Source organism: Neopsephotus bourkii, unplaced genomic scaffold (genome assembly GCF_033783945.1).
Source record: "Neopsephotus bourkii isolate Nb327-2 ecotype Australia unplaced genomic scaffold, CSIRO-AGI_Nbou_v1 NB_107, whole genome shotgun sequence".
Classification (NCBI taxonomy): Eukaryota; Metazoa; Chordata; class Aves; order Psittaciformes; family Psittacidae; genus Neopsephotus; species Neopsephotus bourkii.
The window spans coordinates 7,672,654-7,688,378 of record NW_026900624.1 but is presented as its reverse complement, the minus strand read 5'-3'; the positions used below and the strand labels follow the sequence as shown (position 1 = coordinate 7,688,378).

At 38.1% G+C, this 15,725-nt stretch overlaps 1 protein-coding gene across 4 annotated transcripts in view; it reads left to right on the top strand.

Moving 5' to 3' along the window:
- Nucleotides 1–15,725, top strand: part of MPPED1 (metallophosphoesterase domain containing 1) — a 61,565-nt gene that overhangs the window by 26,540 nt on the left and 19,300 nt on the right. For all 4 annotated transcript variants that reach the window (XM_061359276.1, XM_061359283.1, XM_061359302.1 and 1 more), the window contains exon 4: nt 8,073–8,294. In XM_061359276.1, coding sequence (XP_061215260.1) covers nt 8,073–8,294 — 222 coding nt within the window. The remainder of the gene's footprint in view (nt 1–8,072; nt 8,295–15,725) is intronic.

Genomic DNA, 15,725 nt, shown 5'->3' with positions numbered 1-15,725 from the left:
CAAAGGATATTTTTTTTTATTTCAGACTAAAAACTATTTTAGTCTGAAGATGCCATCCCAGCTGTAGTAAATAGCACTACTAGAATTACCTGTTTCTAGTATTAGGTTATAGAAGAAAATCAGCTAATTTTTGTCAATAAACATTATCCCTACTTTTAAGCTCTTGATAAAAAATAAAAGCTCTTCAGAAAAGCCTGAAATAACTAGGCTTATCTTTACATTTGCTTTACTGTTCAGTCTTGCAAAATGATGGCAGTGATTTTTCTTCCTCTTTTAACAGGTATGTTATATTTTTAGGTTCAATAATGCATTTAAAACAGATAAAAAATGTGTTGAAGAAGGAAAGAAAAATAATCTTCCAAGCAGCAAAAGAAATTAGAATTTATAAATTGTAGTCATGCCATTTTGACCATCGGTAATTACACTATTTTTATGTTAATGTGGAAACCCTTTGAAAGAAGTATTTAAGTACTAATTATCTATTTACAAAAGAATGGCTTTGGAAATGCAGTGAAAAACATTGAGCTGTGTAGGGATTTAGAACAGATGTCATTTTTAAAAGACTAGGAATACTAAAAAAGGTGTTGGCTTTTATTGCATTTCTTAAATGTGCAATGGCTCAGATCCATTTGTACGTCTTAAGATTCAGACAGTACATCACAGAAAAGTGCACTGCAACACACTCTCCAGTTCTGGGGAGTTAGTGTGTCCTGAAGACTTCTGAACACTAAACTGTCTGGGTGTCTCAGGGAATATTTAAACTACATCCCTGTATTGGCAAGATGACTCAGAACAGCTGTTCTCCAAGTATTTCTCCCATACTAGTGGTGACAAGCTGTAGGAGTGGTAGGTGCTAAAAGATTTTCTCTTAATTTCCTGCTTCCAAACACACGTATGCATTTGGGGGATTTCTTGCACTGTGCATTAATACTGAGGTTGCTTGTTTCCACTGGTGGAGTGGAAAGTAGCCAGACTTAAAGATTCCTAGTCTCACCTAAAAATGGCCTGTGATTTTCATAAATGTGGAGATCCCTGACCCTCTAAATAACATGTGAGTAAAAACACCCAGTCTTATTTCAGACTAGGAAACAAGTGTAGCTTTAAGAAAGCAGTGTGGCCCAGATGTGCAGAGATCAACCAGGGAACTGAGAGATCTGGAGTATGATTCCCTGAATTGTCATGGCCTCTGGTGGAGATATTTGAAAGAGCCTGAGGAACACAAGTGACTAAATTGTGGTTAGTTGTCTTCAGACTTGACAGCCTCTTTATTGTTCCCCTTTGTAAAATTGTGAAAATGATGCTTGATCCACCTACCACATGAATGTGTTGGAGGATTAGTTATCATCAGTGCAGCACTTTGAACATCTACTGCAAAGCACTGTACACAAACATTAAATCCTGTTATTAGTGCTGTGCACCTTGTACAGTGACATGACACAGCTCTTTGTAGTCCTCTCTTCCAGAAGGTGACGACTGGGAGGTACTAAAAGCACCTTTGTGGTATCTGAAGATCTGAATAGGAATCTGTGTCAGTGTGTGGCAAGATCCATGTAGGAAGTCTGAAATATTTTTGATTGTTACTTTTTAACACAGTTCTCCATCTTCTTTTCTTTCATTTTCCCCAGTTGCGCATGTTATAAACCAGAAATAGAATCTTCCAAAGGGCAGAAAAGCTGTTGTAAACATTTATCTCCACAGAAATGCATATTTTTTAAGATTACAACTATTCCAGGAAATAAAAAGTATTTATTAAAATGGACCCTGTGGCCTACACAGTTGGGGGTTTTCAAACCATCCATTGCCATAATGTAAGGCAATATCAAATGAAGGTTCAGTTTAGGCAAACCTTGCAGTCATGCAGTTTTCTAGGTGTCTGTTACTGACCGCTAGTGGACAGAAGGTACAGACCTACATAATCTTTTGATTTTACTCACTACAGCCACTCTAATGGCCTAGTTTGCAACATGCATTGAGTTCATTCTGCATAATTACAGGGTAATTAAATAAACCAGGATAAAAGGAAGTCCGTCTTCCTTTAGAAGTAATTTTGGCCAATTATTATACATATGCGTGTGTGCATATAAAACACAGTATATCAAAGAGCCTAAGTTGGGCCATTATCAGGTATTTTTTAGTTTGATTTGCCTTTATCTATTTATACTAAGAAATCCTGTTTTGTAAATGTGAGCAGTATTGTATGCGGTTGCTGTTTTAGTGCTTGATATAATTACTAGCTTTTACAATGCAAGAATGTCTAGAGCTAGCAGGTTACAGATGACTTAGGAGGGAGTGTTCATTTACAGTGTTATTCCAGATTACACACCATACAAAAAGTATGTTAATGTGAATTTCCCAGACATCAGCCCCAGTGTTTAAACACAGAACTGTCAAAGAGATGCTAAAAAGCAATCTGAGACAGTTATGCAGGCTTTTTACTATATCACTCACTGCTGTATTCCAAAAGGTTTAAATGAGAAGAAGCATTAAGCGGGCACTTACATGATTGTCTCTGCTTTTAATGAATACTAAAAATTCTGCTCACTACAATACCAGGAGAGAAGCAAAGCACATCTGCGTGTACAAGTTTGCATTTATCTTGGTCAAGGTGCAAGTTGATAACAACTCTAAGCTGCAAAGGAGGTTACTGTTTGATAAAGATGCCTAACCTCTTAGTACCAGACAAGCCCGAAGTATAAACATCATGCATTTGCTTTTGAACTATTTCCAGTGTTGATCTAGTTTACAGCGAAGATGACTGATAGAACAGGATGAACCTTTAAGCACACAGAATTCTTCTTTGAACAAATTCAGATGCAGAGAAATAGCAGACAGAGGTGCATTGTTCAGTGCTTCGCATGATGCAGTTTGTAGTTCAAGTAATGGTTCCCCAGCATTTCAAGTTATTTTGTAAAAATTATGTTTGCCATAAAAAGGGCCTACTGTAGTTTAGAAGTTAAGAATTGCTGTAATAATTTTGTAATTGGTGCATAAACATGCAAAAAATTAGATGTTCAGTTGATTTTCTTAATTAGCAATCTACAGTAATGAAGGGAATAAACAAAGATGTTATTAGCTGAACAATATCTATATTCTTATACATTATGTATTACCAGAACTGCTATCAGATTCTTACACTAAGCAACAAAAGCTAAGAAACTTTCTCAGGAGGGCTTGCCGTAGCTGTCAAAAAAGTAAGATAGTAAGATAATCTCAAAAAATAGTTAAATTGCATTGATTTAGGGCATTTAGGGCAGAAACTTCATCTGCTTAGTTGTTCTGGGAGGAGAACCACTGCTGCCTGACTTCATGGATTTTGTCTCCTAGACTTTCTGTGGATCCTTAGGTGTCTCATTCCTTTGAAACCTCTCCTTCAGACTGGGCATTAGTCTTCTTAGACATACTGAGGAAGCTCAAGGCAACATAAGTAACCTTTGAGGTGCTTAGTTTGCTGACTATAACAAATAACTTCTGAATCTGCTGGGCATTTTCAGAGGGATATTGAGAAACAAACATACCAAAGTCTGAAGCATCGTACTTCTGCAAGTTTTGTTTCTGTAAGAAAAAGAAAAAGCCCTTTGGTAAAAAGCTAAATTAAGTGCAAGGTAATGTCTCCAGCATTTTTCTGCATACTGGGGGAAATTACAAAAAGGAGAGGAGGGGGAAAATGCAGCAGGAAAGATAAAGAACCATATAGTGGGTAGATGGAGGAAAAGGAAGGGAGAAATCTCTCATGCTTTGCTTGTCTGCAAGCGAATGGTGGCTTGGAGCTTCACTCCAAATTGGTAGAAGGCAAAAGCTGGATGTGGCCTAAAAGCCCTGAAGCCCAGGACTAAATTTGAGCCAGTATGTTTCTGACAATTTTGATGTGTAAAGGTTCCTGTTGATTGCAAATCCAAGTAGGATGAGGTGGCTAGAGGTTGATTATGGAGGAAAATAATTTTAATTTCTTGCAAGTTAGATATTATGGGAGGGAAAACCCCCTTATTTTAGAAAAAATAAAATTGATTTTTTATTCACCCCCAGATATTTTAAACTGACATTTGGTTCATTTTCTTTCCTTGGTAATGTCAAAATCACTACATGAATTTCCAAATATATTCCATTCCATTCAAGTGGTATTTTAATAATTTTAATATAGAATGCTGTTAAGGTAAATTGTTTTCAACCAATTCTAGTTCCAGTTCCTCTCCAGCTTATAGAAATATTTTAGGAGAAGCTTCTCAGTTGCCAAGAACAGGGGATTCCCTGGTCTTCAAGCAGAAACACTTGTCTTGTTTTGACTACTCAACATAAGAAGTCAAAAAAGAAAATAACTTTCCACCAAATTCGTAACTTTGCCTTTTGTTTTTTGCTTCAAAAATACATCTGTGACTCCTGTGGCATATGTTCTTATATGTGTTTCCTGGCACTCCAGAAGGGCAGATCTATTTCTTACATGTTTGATGCCTTAATTTTACTGGGGAATGAGTTTTGTCCTGGTTATGTGTGCAGAATTCCTGTGACAACCGTAAATTTTCTATAATACCTTTGTATTTAGCTTCTCTATTTACCAAGTTTGTTAACTGCCCTCCAGTAAAGCCATATACTAGCATCAAATGTTAATTAGCTATCAGTTGAGTATTTAGTCCTACTCATGTGCAAAATGGATAGTATGCAAACTTATACCAGTTAGTAGAACGTACTCTCTAGTCTTGTTAAATTGCTTGCCTACTGTAGATTTGTTCCATTAGAATCACAGCATGAAATGAGTTTTTAATTCCTTGCAACATTGCAGGTTCTTTAAAATTACTGTTAGTTTTCCAGTGTAGACTTCCAGAAACCTGGAATCATACAGGATGGAGGGTACCTTTGGAGGTCAGAGTCCAACCTCCTGGTCAGAGCAGCCCTAGTTAGAGCAGGCCTAGTTAGAGCAGGCTACTCAGAGCCTCCGTGTCCAGTTGAGTTTTGAATATCTGCAAGAGCGGAGATTTCACAGCTGCTCTGGCACCTATTCCATGTTTTGACCATCCTCATGGTAAAATTCTTTCCTTGTACCGTATTCCCACTTGTGTCTGTTGCCTCTTGTATCTGTGTGCGCCTCTGAGAAGAACCTAGCTCTGGCTTCTCTGTATCCTGAGATCAGGTAGTTGCAGGCAGCAGTAAGGTCTTCATCTTCTCTAGGCTGAAGAGACTCACATCTCAGCCTCTTCCCATACACCACATTCCCCAGCCATCTTGGTGGCTGTCTGCTGGACTTCCTTCAGTTTGTCTGCATGTTTTCTTTTACTGAGGAGCCCAGAACTGAACACCACACTCCAGACTTGATCTCACTAGTGCTAGACAGAGGAGAAAGGTCTCCTGAAAAGTGCTGAAAGTGCACTCCATCAGATTATCCAGGCTGTTATTACAGAAGGGAAGTAGTACTGGCCCCAACATCACTAGCTGAGGGATACCTCTAGTGACTTATTTCCAGTGGACTTTGTACCACTGATTTTAGCCCTTTGAGCTCAGTATTCTACAGGCTACTTGACCCACCTTATCATCCATCCTTATCTTAGCAATCTGGATATAAGGATTCTGTGGGAGATTGTGTCAAAAGCTAAGATCAAGGCAAACAGCATCCAGTATTCCACCACAGAGCCAGTCATCTCCTCATAGAAGGCAATTGTTAGTCAGGTATGATTTAGCCGTCACTGATGGCTGTTCCCATTCACTTTCCTGACCTTCATTGCTTGGAAAATTACTTTATGAGAGATGTGTTCCATAATTTTCCCAGGTCTGGTGTCAAGCTTGATGGCCTGTAGTTTCACAGATTCCCCTTCTTGTCTTTCTTGAAGGTAGGTAGGACATTTGCCTTTTTCCAGCCAAGGGGAACTTCTACAATCCCCCTGACTTTTCAAAGGTGTGATAGGTTATAAGCCTGTGTCCATCCGTGGCATCTCTGCAGTCCGGTGAGCTGTTCCACCATGTCTCCAGTTGCTATAAGAAGCAATGAAAACATGCATGAGCAACAAAAAAAAATGTTAGATAAAAAAAAATATATATTTAAATGGTAAAGAGAGGTTGTGGAGGCAAACAGAGGGAAATGGGTTTAGCAAGGTGCCACCTGGTATGGAATGAAAGAAAAAAAAACTTGAGCTGCAAACTCATCAAAAACACAGTTGTTAATTGAAAAGCTGACAGACCTGTAACTACAGCAGCGCTTCTGGCCGCCACTATAATAAATGTAACTGTACATTTAGAGTAATTTGCTAATTTGCCTAAGTAACACCCACAGACAGCAACATGACATAAATACATTAGTGAAAGCAACAACTATAACAAGCTCGTGCAGGTTCTTGGCTGCTAGATGGATGGATCAGATGAGCTGGAAAAGATGTACAAAACAATAGAAATAGAATTGTTAACAGCACTGCAGTATTCAGGATTTTATTTTCCTTTTTTTTCCAAGAATGCTTTAGGGCATATAGATGCCCATGCATATTGTAGCATCTAAGTAACATTTTTAACTTAGGTGTATATATGTGCACACACCCAGAAAACTTGTAGAGATGGAGTGCTCATCTGCAAAATGCTAAGCATTTCAGAGACAAAAATTACAAGATGTACATCTCAGGTAGTCTTTCAAGTAAAAAAAGGATCTCCAGCATTCAGGATGTAATTATAGATACCTGAAAACAGTTTCTCTTAGTAAATATTCTAAAACCACATATGTATTGAACCCACAGGAAAGACTGGAAAATGTACAATCAATCAATTTTCCTAATACAGGTGTTCCAGGTGTCTGAAATTTACACTTCAGTTACCCAGATCGTTTAATATGGCAAATAATGAGTTCAGCCTTGTGGCATCTCCTCTGGGCTAGCACTGTTCTTTGTTTTCTATTTCTGTAACTCTGAATTACACTCTTGCATTTTATTCTTAAGTCCTATACATGCCAACTTTTGCCACTGCATATTGGGTGGTGGTTTCCCTTCTCTAAATATGCTACCTCTAGGTTATGGTTGTGGTCATTTCTATGTTATCAGCAATACATGTTAAAAATGACAAGATTGCTGCTATGCACAGTTGGTCTCATTTTCAAGAATATATTTCTTTCTGGTTCCGATCTCCTTTTCTGACTGTCTTCATCCTGATGCACAGTAACAGTGCAGAAGCAAAGCTAATGAATGCAGCTTTACACAGTTTCTGTCTTTGTTTCCTCTCAGATGTACTCAGAAGGTTTCTGTTAAGCTTCTTGAGACAGGTGATGCCTGCTCTCAAGGACAGAATCCAGGTGATAACCAAATGTGGAGTTAGGTAGAAAGTTCCTGTTACAGTGCTGCTCTCAGGGAGAACCCATATATGTGGGCATGTATATTCTTGCAGTCAGCAGGAGGTTGTAAGGTTTTTCACTAAATACAGGTTGTAAAGTATTCTTGAACATGAGTCACTTTAAATTATAGTCCATGGATCTAAGGAAGTCACTGAGAAAATGGAGCAGGAAAAAACATGGGATGGAGGCAAACTGCAAGACTTCTTTGTGGAATGTGGAGTTTTGACAGCTAAACCCCATCCCTGTCTTGGTTGAAGGCTTGATTTGAAAGGGCAAAGAGGGCAGCAGACCTCTGGCTGACCCAAGTTTTGAGTCTGTAAGACCTCCTCAATACAAGCGGATAAAGACCACAGCTCTGGGAGAAGAGCTGACATTATTTTGTGAAGCGTTATGGCTGATCTTCTTTGAACCCTAATTTCTGTCAAAGAGTTATCATCACTGTCACAGTAAGTGATACTTGCAGCACAAATGGCAATTAACTAGAAGTAAATAGTAGAGCAGAAGTCTGCAGACTGGTTTTTAAGGTTGATGAGTTGAAAGTAATTTCAACACATTAATGCTAAGTATGCTAAATCATAGTGTGCCCTGAAAAAGACAGTAATGTCATTTACCTGAAATCACCAGGAATTGCAGTAAAACATAGTAAGGGGTATGCTCTGTTGTTTTCAGTATGTGAGCATATTATAGGAATTGATAATAGTCTGTGAGTCTGTCTGTTTTCTTTTATCAGATTTTCCATAAAACACATAATTTGTTTGCTTTTCACTGTTCTAGGTAGCCTGCCCTACGAGTACAAGATTGTGATAGCAGGAAATCATGAATTGACCTTTGACCAGGAATTCATGGCTGACTTGATCAAGCAGGACTTTTACTATTTCCCCTCTGTTTCTAAGCTGAAGCCAGAGAGCTATGAAAATGTACAGTCTCTTCTGACAAACTGCATCTATCTTCAAGACTCTGAAGTGTCGGTGAGGGGATTCAGAATATATGGCTCCCCTTGGTAAGCAGGTTTTTAAACATACCTAAAAAAATATTATTGATTGCTATCACATCAGCCATTTTGTATGCATCAGCTATATTTGGATTGCTGTCTTAGGAAGAAAAGTAATACTCAGTTTGATAAAGTTTTTATATTTTCTTGTAATGAATCATTCCTGTGACAAAACAATGTACTATGGGTATTGTTAACCAAATAATGATGGGGGAAAGATAGTGTGCTCTTTAACTCTCAGCCAGTAGCAGTTCTGTAACATAGTCTGTGTAGCTTTTTTTGTGTCATAAAATATGTTTCTATACTTAGTGAGTTTATGTAATTACAGTTAATTTTATTGAAGAGGGTATATTCTTTTGACAATTTCCATCCTACAGATAATATTTAAGTTTCATTACTGTATACAGTAGTCATTTAACATAGCGAGCTTGTACAGCATTTGTTTAAGCCTCATTTTTTTTAAATATCCCTCAGAATCTTATTTTTTTAATACGGTAATAGCTTTCCTTAAGGCATAGTTGAGCTTCTAATCTGAAGTCAACAAAACAGTGGCAACCTAGTATTTCATGGATTTTGCTCTGTTGCATCGAGTGAACACTTAGAATTCCTCGACAGTACTGGAGACAGATGGGCTTTGGCTTCCTGACCTCCACCTTGGCCCTTGTATGTACTGCTTCTGTGTCTCTTACTTAAGTTACATTACTACTGTGTTACTTCCACTAACAGGACTGTAAATTGAGTCTTTTATGAGCATTCGCTATACATATAAAATAAGTAAAAATTTATTTTAAAAGGCAGATTTTTAAGGGAATCTGTTACTCTTCCTTTTAAAATCACATCAGGCTGGAATGTAGCAAACAAGTTGTCAAACCTGATGCATATACCCCAATGTGAATTTTCAGTGTGAATAAACTGTGAAATCTCTTGGTTTTTTGTTAATTTTTTTTTTTTAATGAAAATTGGCATTTTCCCACTTGGTTACTTGAGATGGGTGTTAATTTTCTCTAAGCTTATTATTCTACATTTGTCTGCATTAAATATCTTCCCTTTTAAATGCACCCTTCTCTCTATCCCTCTTAGATCTCCAGATTGTTCTGGGGGTATTTTTCAATCCACCCACCTGCTGTGTTGTAGTTGATGTTCCTCATGTGTCTACTGTGTATTCAATCAATGTACAATTTACTTCATTTTCCAAATTATTAGGGAAGATATTAGATGGTATCAGTCCCAATATTAACTTCTGAGAAATGCCACTTGGCATCTCTTCCCATTTTGATGTTCTGCTGTAAATATACTGTAATTATGCTCTGTTTACAATATGTCTGGCAACTTCATATCTTCATTGCAATATTCGTAACCAGGCACCATATTTCCAGTGTCAGTAATAATTTTCTAAGCAGTAAAGTACCAAAAGTCTCATTAAAGTCTAGATAAATTAAATTACAGCAAAACATTATCTAGAAAGTGGCACTAAGTAGAGGCTAAAGAAACCACTTGAACTCTGTGTATGATTCGATGTGCAAAAATCTGTTGAGAAAACTTTTGTCCACCCACTAACCCATAAATAATGTTTCTGTAAATTCAGATCTGCCGCATTGCATTCCCTTTGTGCGCTAATCCTGTCATTTTGCGCAAGTTGTCTGAGCTATCTGGCATGACCTATCCTGCATGAAAAAAGATTGCTTTCCATCTATGTATCTTCAGGTCATATCTAAACTTCCTCGCTACATGTTTCACAGTGTTGCTAAATCATCTCCCACCCCCTTATGGTCCTGGAAGACGAGTGTTGTAAGGTCCTTTGAAGATCTTTGCTTTCTCCATATGGGAGAAAGTCCTGATGAAAGTCTTCCAGCCAAACTGGGTTTTTTTTTATTTGCTTGTTATTGTGCAATGCCAAATGAAGTTTCCATGATAACTGATGTCATGTCCAGTAGAGTCAGAAACAGCAATAGCAGTAATTTAGGTCGCTCTTCATTAGTCTATCAGAACAGCAGATGCAGGAGTAACCAAGTCACATCAGCCAGCTCACCGTTTAGGAGAGAAGTAGCAATTTTGTGTAGGTTAAACTAGCTTACTGCTATACTGAAGGCTGTAGTACAAGTCTGTGCCTATTGATCACTACAGTTCCTTAGCAGTTCTTTTTGGCTCCATATTTCATTTCTTGTGAAAAAAAGAGGTTTGTTATAGCCTCCCTGGGAAATCAGTTTCAGGTTCTTTCCATGTCATACTAATGTAATCTCTAAAAAACTACAGAACTTTGGTGAGTGTTTCATGGTGAATCTATTTTTGCCCTTGCATCATGAAGCCAGTCCTTCAGAAAATGCTTATGAACTTAGCCAAGACTTCAGTATTCAGAATTCTTTAAGATCTTAGAACTCAGTAAGAAAGCTAAATTTCATGCAGTTGCTTGTTTAGTATCCTAAAATAATTTTCTTTTCCAGGCTTGAAAATGTACATCTAGCTTTTTGAATGGATTTGTTTAATGGTAGAACTCCCAATTACAGTACATGTTTTTGTCCATGCCTGACTCTATTTAATGAGAAGGTGAGCTGTCTAGAAATGAAAAGACTGGGGCCCTAGTCTTTTAGATCCTGCCTTTCTATTTCTGGTTACAGTCCTGACCTTAACTTCATCTTTTGTAAAAATAAGTACAAGCTAGAGATATCCCTGCTTTATAAAACAGGTTAATCAATAGGTGCAAAATACTTCAAGAATGCTGGAGTAAGGTCTGCATCAATGTCAACGAGCATTAATTTAGTGTGTTTACTCGTAGCCACCTGTGTTTTTATATGTGACTTGTACAAGATTAGATTATACTTATGCTTAAGATGTTTTAGTTGCAGAATAAACTGTGAGAACTTGATTGGTTTGCATAATATGCCAGTCTCTAAGGCCTTTTAAATACGTACCATTTGTGTGTGGTTAAATGTTTTCAATAGCACTTGGGTATTTTGACCTCTATTATTGTCTAAAATTTAGTGGTTACTTTTAATTGCATAGAAGAAATGAGACACAGTTTTGTCTCAGAAACCAATGCTTTTACTCTCCTAGGCTCCAAGGGCAAGATTTCAAGTGCCAGATTGAGCCTCTACCCACTAACGAAAATTTAACTGCCTTAAATGTTAATTACTCTAGTGTAATCATCAAGCAGGGAGCACCCATTTTGAAATCAAGTTGCAAAGCACAAAATCTGCTATTTAGGAATTGGTATTTGCAACACTTGGACTATGGATTATCAGCATAGATTGTAAGTGAGAGGAGTATAAATAAGTAAGATGCTTGACAGCGCACCATACAGTGTTGGTTGCCAGATCTGGATGAGCAGGACATCGGGAAGAATGCATCGTGCTTCATTCTAGTGTAGCCCACACACTGGGAACTGTTGTGGAATTTTTTCACAAAACGCTAGGCAAAGGAAGATGCACCCTAGTGTCATCCCAGCAAAACCAAGGGCATGGCCAGAACGTATTCACAGACCTGGAAGCAATCTTGTGTAGAGAATAGCCATAGTTGCTAGGAATGTAAACCAAAGATTTTGGTTTCTCAGCAGCATTTGTTATAAATTGTAAAGCTTCTGATTGGAAAGTACTTTTAAACACTCTTATTTATTCTGGACTGCTGTAACAAAAGTCAAACTGGCAGCCAGAATAACCCAAATAATTCTACAGAATAATTCTATAATTAACATTTAACTGCTAAGCTTTCCCAAAGATGAAAGCATCTTCCAGAAGAGTTTAATTTGTTTTTCAGTATCACATACGAAATCATAACATGTAAGTAAAAATACAGCAAGCAGGAACACCAGAGAGGAGCAGAGAATCCATCCTCAGGTGTGTTCTCAAGAGTTGGCTGGACAGTTGTGGCTGACCAGATCTAACGATGGTGAGCGGTGGTAGGCAGTGGTAGGTTGGACTAAAGATATTCAGAGGTCCCTTTTGAGCAGTGTTTCTGTGATTCTTTCCATCCCACTGTGGAGCTAGAGTTAGGTGTCAGCACTGATCCCTGAAATAAACAGGTATCAACAAAGTCCTTACAGTAAGTACTGCTGTTGATATGAAACTCTATAAGCAGTAGATGGTCCTCACAGGTGGCTTGGAAGTCAGGAAGCCAAGACTATAGTGGAAAGTTGGATTTGGATTTGAAGCAGAAGGTCTTTTCTGTGTTGTCAGACTATTATCTCTCTGATGACATCATTCACGGAACCATATTAATAAATGATTGGTGAGTATTTCAGTTACAGATTTTCAGCATTCTGTTATAGCTCATTATCCTCACAGTGTGTTACTATTTGCAGGTAAAAGTTTTAGTGTTAGCTACAGCTGGAATGAAGATAGGCTGTACAATCCACTTGCGCCTCTGCTAAAGATTTTAATTGCACAGTTACACACTGTGTTTGCACAAAAACTCCTGATGCATTCAGTGCACAAGATCTTCTGTGTTTAATGAGTTAACTACGTATTACTCCATTTTCCTATGCAAAAATAAATGCCTGTACAGGTGCATGTACTTTTTTTTTTTTTCAACATGGGAATACCTCTCTGAGATTTGTACTTGCATGTGTGATCTGAGTATTGCTATGTCTGCTTCTCTGCTGCACAAGGTTCCAACAAGGGACTCTGCCTTACTTAAATGTTTTTTCTGTTGAGTTTTTTACAAGTCAGTGGGTAAGTAACTTTGCTCTCTGTTCTCAAGTTGCATGCAGTAACTAATGATAAGACCTGAAGATTAATGAGTTGACCTGGTCAATAATCAGAAGCTGTTAGTGTCTTGCACAGTTTATACAGGCCCTTCCACCAGTGTGTAATAATGTATCCCTGCCTCAAATTTATAGAAAAAGATGTGTATCTGCAGAAGAGCTGTTATTCTTTGTGTGATCTTGTAAAAAATGGCAGGAATTCCAGTGGAATTTTCTATTAAAAATGGATTATTCTGCATTAACGGCAAGGTTAGAGTACACACTTCACACAGCGAGAGAAACGCAACTGGCTGAAGAAAAATGTATTCTTCCTAGCCACTGAATTTCCGTAATACTGATCAGCAGTACACAACTGGAGAAGAAGCTTTGGTCCTCCTGCTTTCAAACAAGCATACAAGGTGACAGGAGAGTTTTTTACCTCTTTCAGTGTTTTGCTTTTTTTTTTTTTTTTCAGTTTTCCACAGTGTGGGAAAGGAAGGGACAGTCAAAGCCCTCTCTCCAAACATATGATAATTTCATTATTCTAAATGACATACTGGCCTGAATAGCAAAAAGAAGACATTTAGGAGGAGATTGCCTCCAGATTCATTATCCAGAGAGTGGATTTTTGCTTGGCTTTGATTATCTGGAGGGATGTGTTCTGTGAAACAGAACCTCATTTTTCTTTTTGCAGAATTACATTTTTTTCTAGGGTCTATGTATTCTCATTTCCTCCTTCATTCTTTTGTTAGGCCATCTGGAACTTCAGAAACTTTCATTTCCCACTTAGGGAAAATGGGAAAGCGAAGATTAATATCAGCCTACAAAGACATTTGTGATCGTTTATCCTGAAGTGACAGATGCCTGGGCTGCACTCCTGGGTTTTTTTAGCTCCCTCCAGTGGAACACTGATTAGATGTGGCCCCTGCACGTTTACCCATGGGCCAACAGCTCTCATGCAGCATTGTTAGCCAGATTATGGGAACTGAGTGCTGAAAGTTAGGGGTGTGTATGTAGAGAGTTGTTTTTACTGAGTTTAGCATTCTGAGTCAGGGCTACGCAGTCAGGTTTTTTTAAGTGAAATACGTTAGAGAAGATGGCTGAATTCTTTCCATTCCAACTTGCAGGTTGCATTAGTGAGTATCAGTCACCAACTCAGCCCAAAGGAGCCTTGCCAGGGAGCTTGTTTTTTAATCATTATCCCTCTTCAGTGTGAGAGCTGGAAATTTGTTCCAACCTGTTGGCCCTTTTCTTGGTGCACTGCAGCTATCTGTACTGTTCCAGTATGCTGCCAACTTTACTCAAGCTGTGTTAGTCCAGTGTGATCGGTAGTACTTAGCTGTAGGTGCGTAACTGTCATCTGTTACTTTCTTATCTGATTTTTCATCTCAAATTAGCTGATTTTGTTAGATCCCTTCTCAGATGTTCTCTGTGTGTATGTGTGTGAGTGTGTGTGTATGCATGTATGCACATGCACATGTGCACTTTGGATAGAAAGACTGACAGCTTTCATGTGTATTTTGGTAGTTTGAAAGAGCATGCAGAGGGCAAAATGAGGCAGACTTATTTTTGTTCCACACAGAACTGAGGCCACCCATACCCTAGATCTCCATTTCACCGCCTTCCTCCTCCATCTTTTTAAGAACAGCTATAATAGTCTCTTTCATTCCTCGCTGAACTTAGTTTCCATCAGTAAAATAATGCAGTAAGGATTTATAGATTCATTTCATGAGAGGGACACGCTTTCATTTTACCAGTGATGAATCATCTGATGTTTACTTTCCTAGACCTTGTACAAATCTTTAGTCATTGAGGTGAACATCAATTAAAATGAAACTGTAATAAAATAAAATACTGACTTCATTTAACATAATATACCTCCCAAGTTGGGAGTGGGCTTTCCAGCAGCAGCAGTGCAAGACGTTACATTGCAGATTTCATTCTTTGTAAAATTCACAGCAAGTAGTAAGTTCTGCATCAGAGTGACCACTCTGATTCTTAGTTCTTATGCCCTCTTTCAAGTCTGCAAAAACCCTTCCTATTCAGTACCTTGCACATGCCTGAAATATATATAGAGACCAAAAATGTGTGTTACTGTACAAAACCATACTAGACTTTCTGAAGTAAAATAGCTGATCCTCCTGTGTTCTTTCTGCACCCTCACTTGGTCAAAAGATAAGAATACAGATAACTATACTGCAATTACTTCTGTACTGTTTTCTAAAGCAATAAAATACCACTTTAAAATTCGTGAAAGCCTCAGATTAGGTAGATTTTTGAGCAGGTGGCTTGTTTTCCTGTCTAGTGCTGCAGTTTTTGTATGGATGAGTGTCTAGTTTTTGTCAGTGCTGCAGTTTTGTATGGATGGGTGTGGAAATGCTGGATGTGGACATATTACTGTGATGGGATTTCGTTGCCCGTAAGTATGTTTTAAAAACAGTAGACGTTCACTGTTTTTTTAAGTTGGGAACTATGTGGAGCTTTATTAATTAGTAACATCAAGGCAGGCAAAATAAGTAAGTAATTTGGGTAGACTGATACGGTTCTTGAAGAAAATCATGAGTGAGAACAATAGGTTATACTTGTTACTTAGAATTGAGACATCTCACGTTTCAGAAAGATTGGGGAGAATGTTGGCATCTAAGCCTACCTGATGTGGCTGCATTACTGTGGTTAGAATGCTGGAGATGTTTTATTTCAGGCATTCAGTAAAAGGTAGGTAAGATGTGACAGATGTGTAAGAAATAGCAATGTGTTTAGAACAG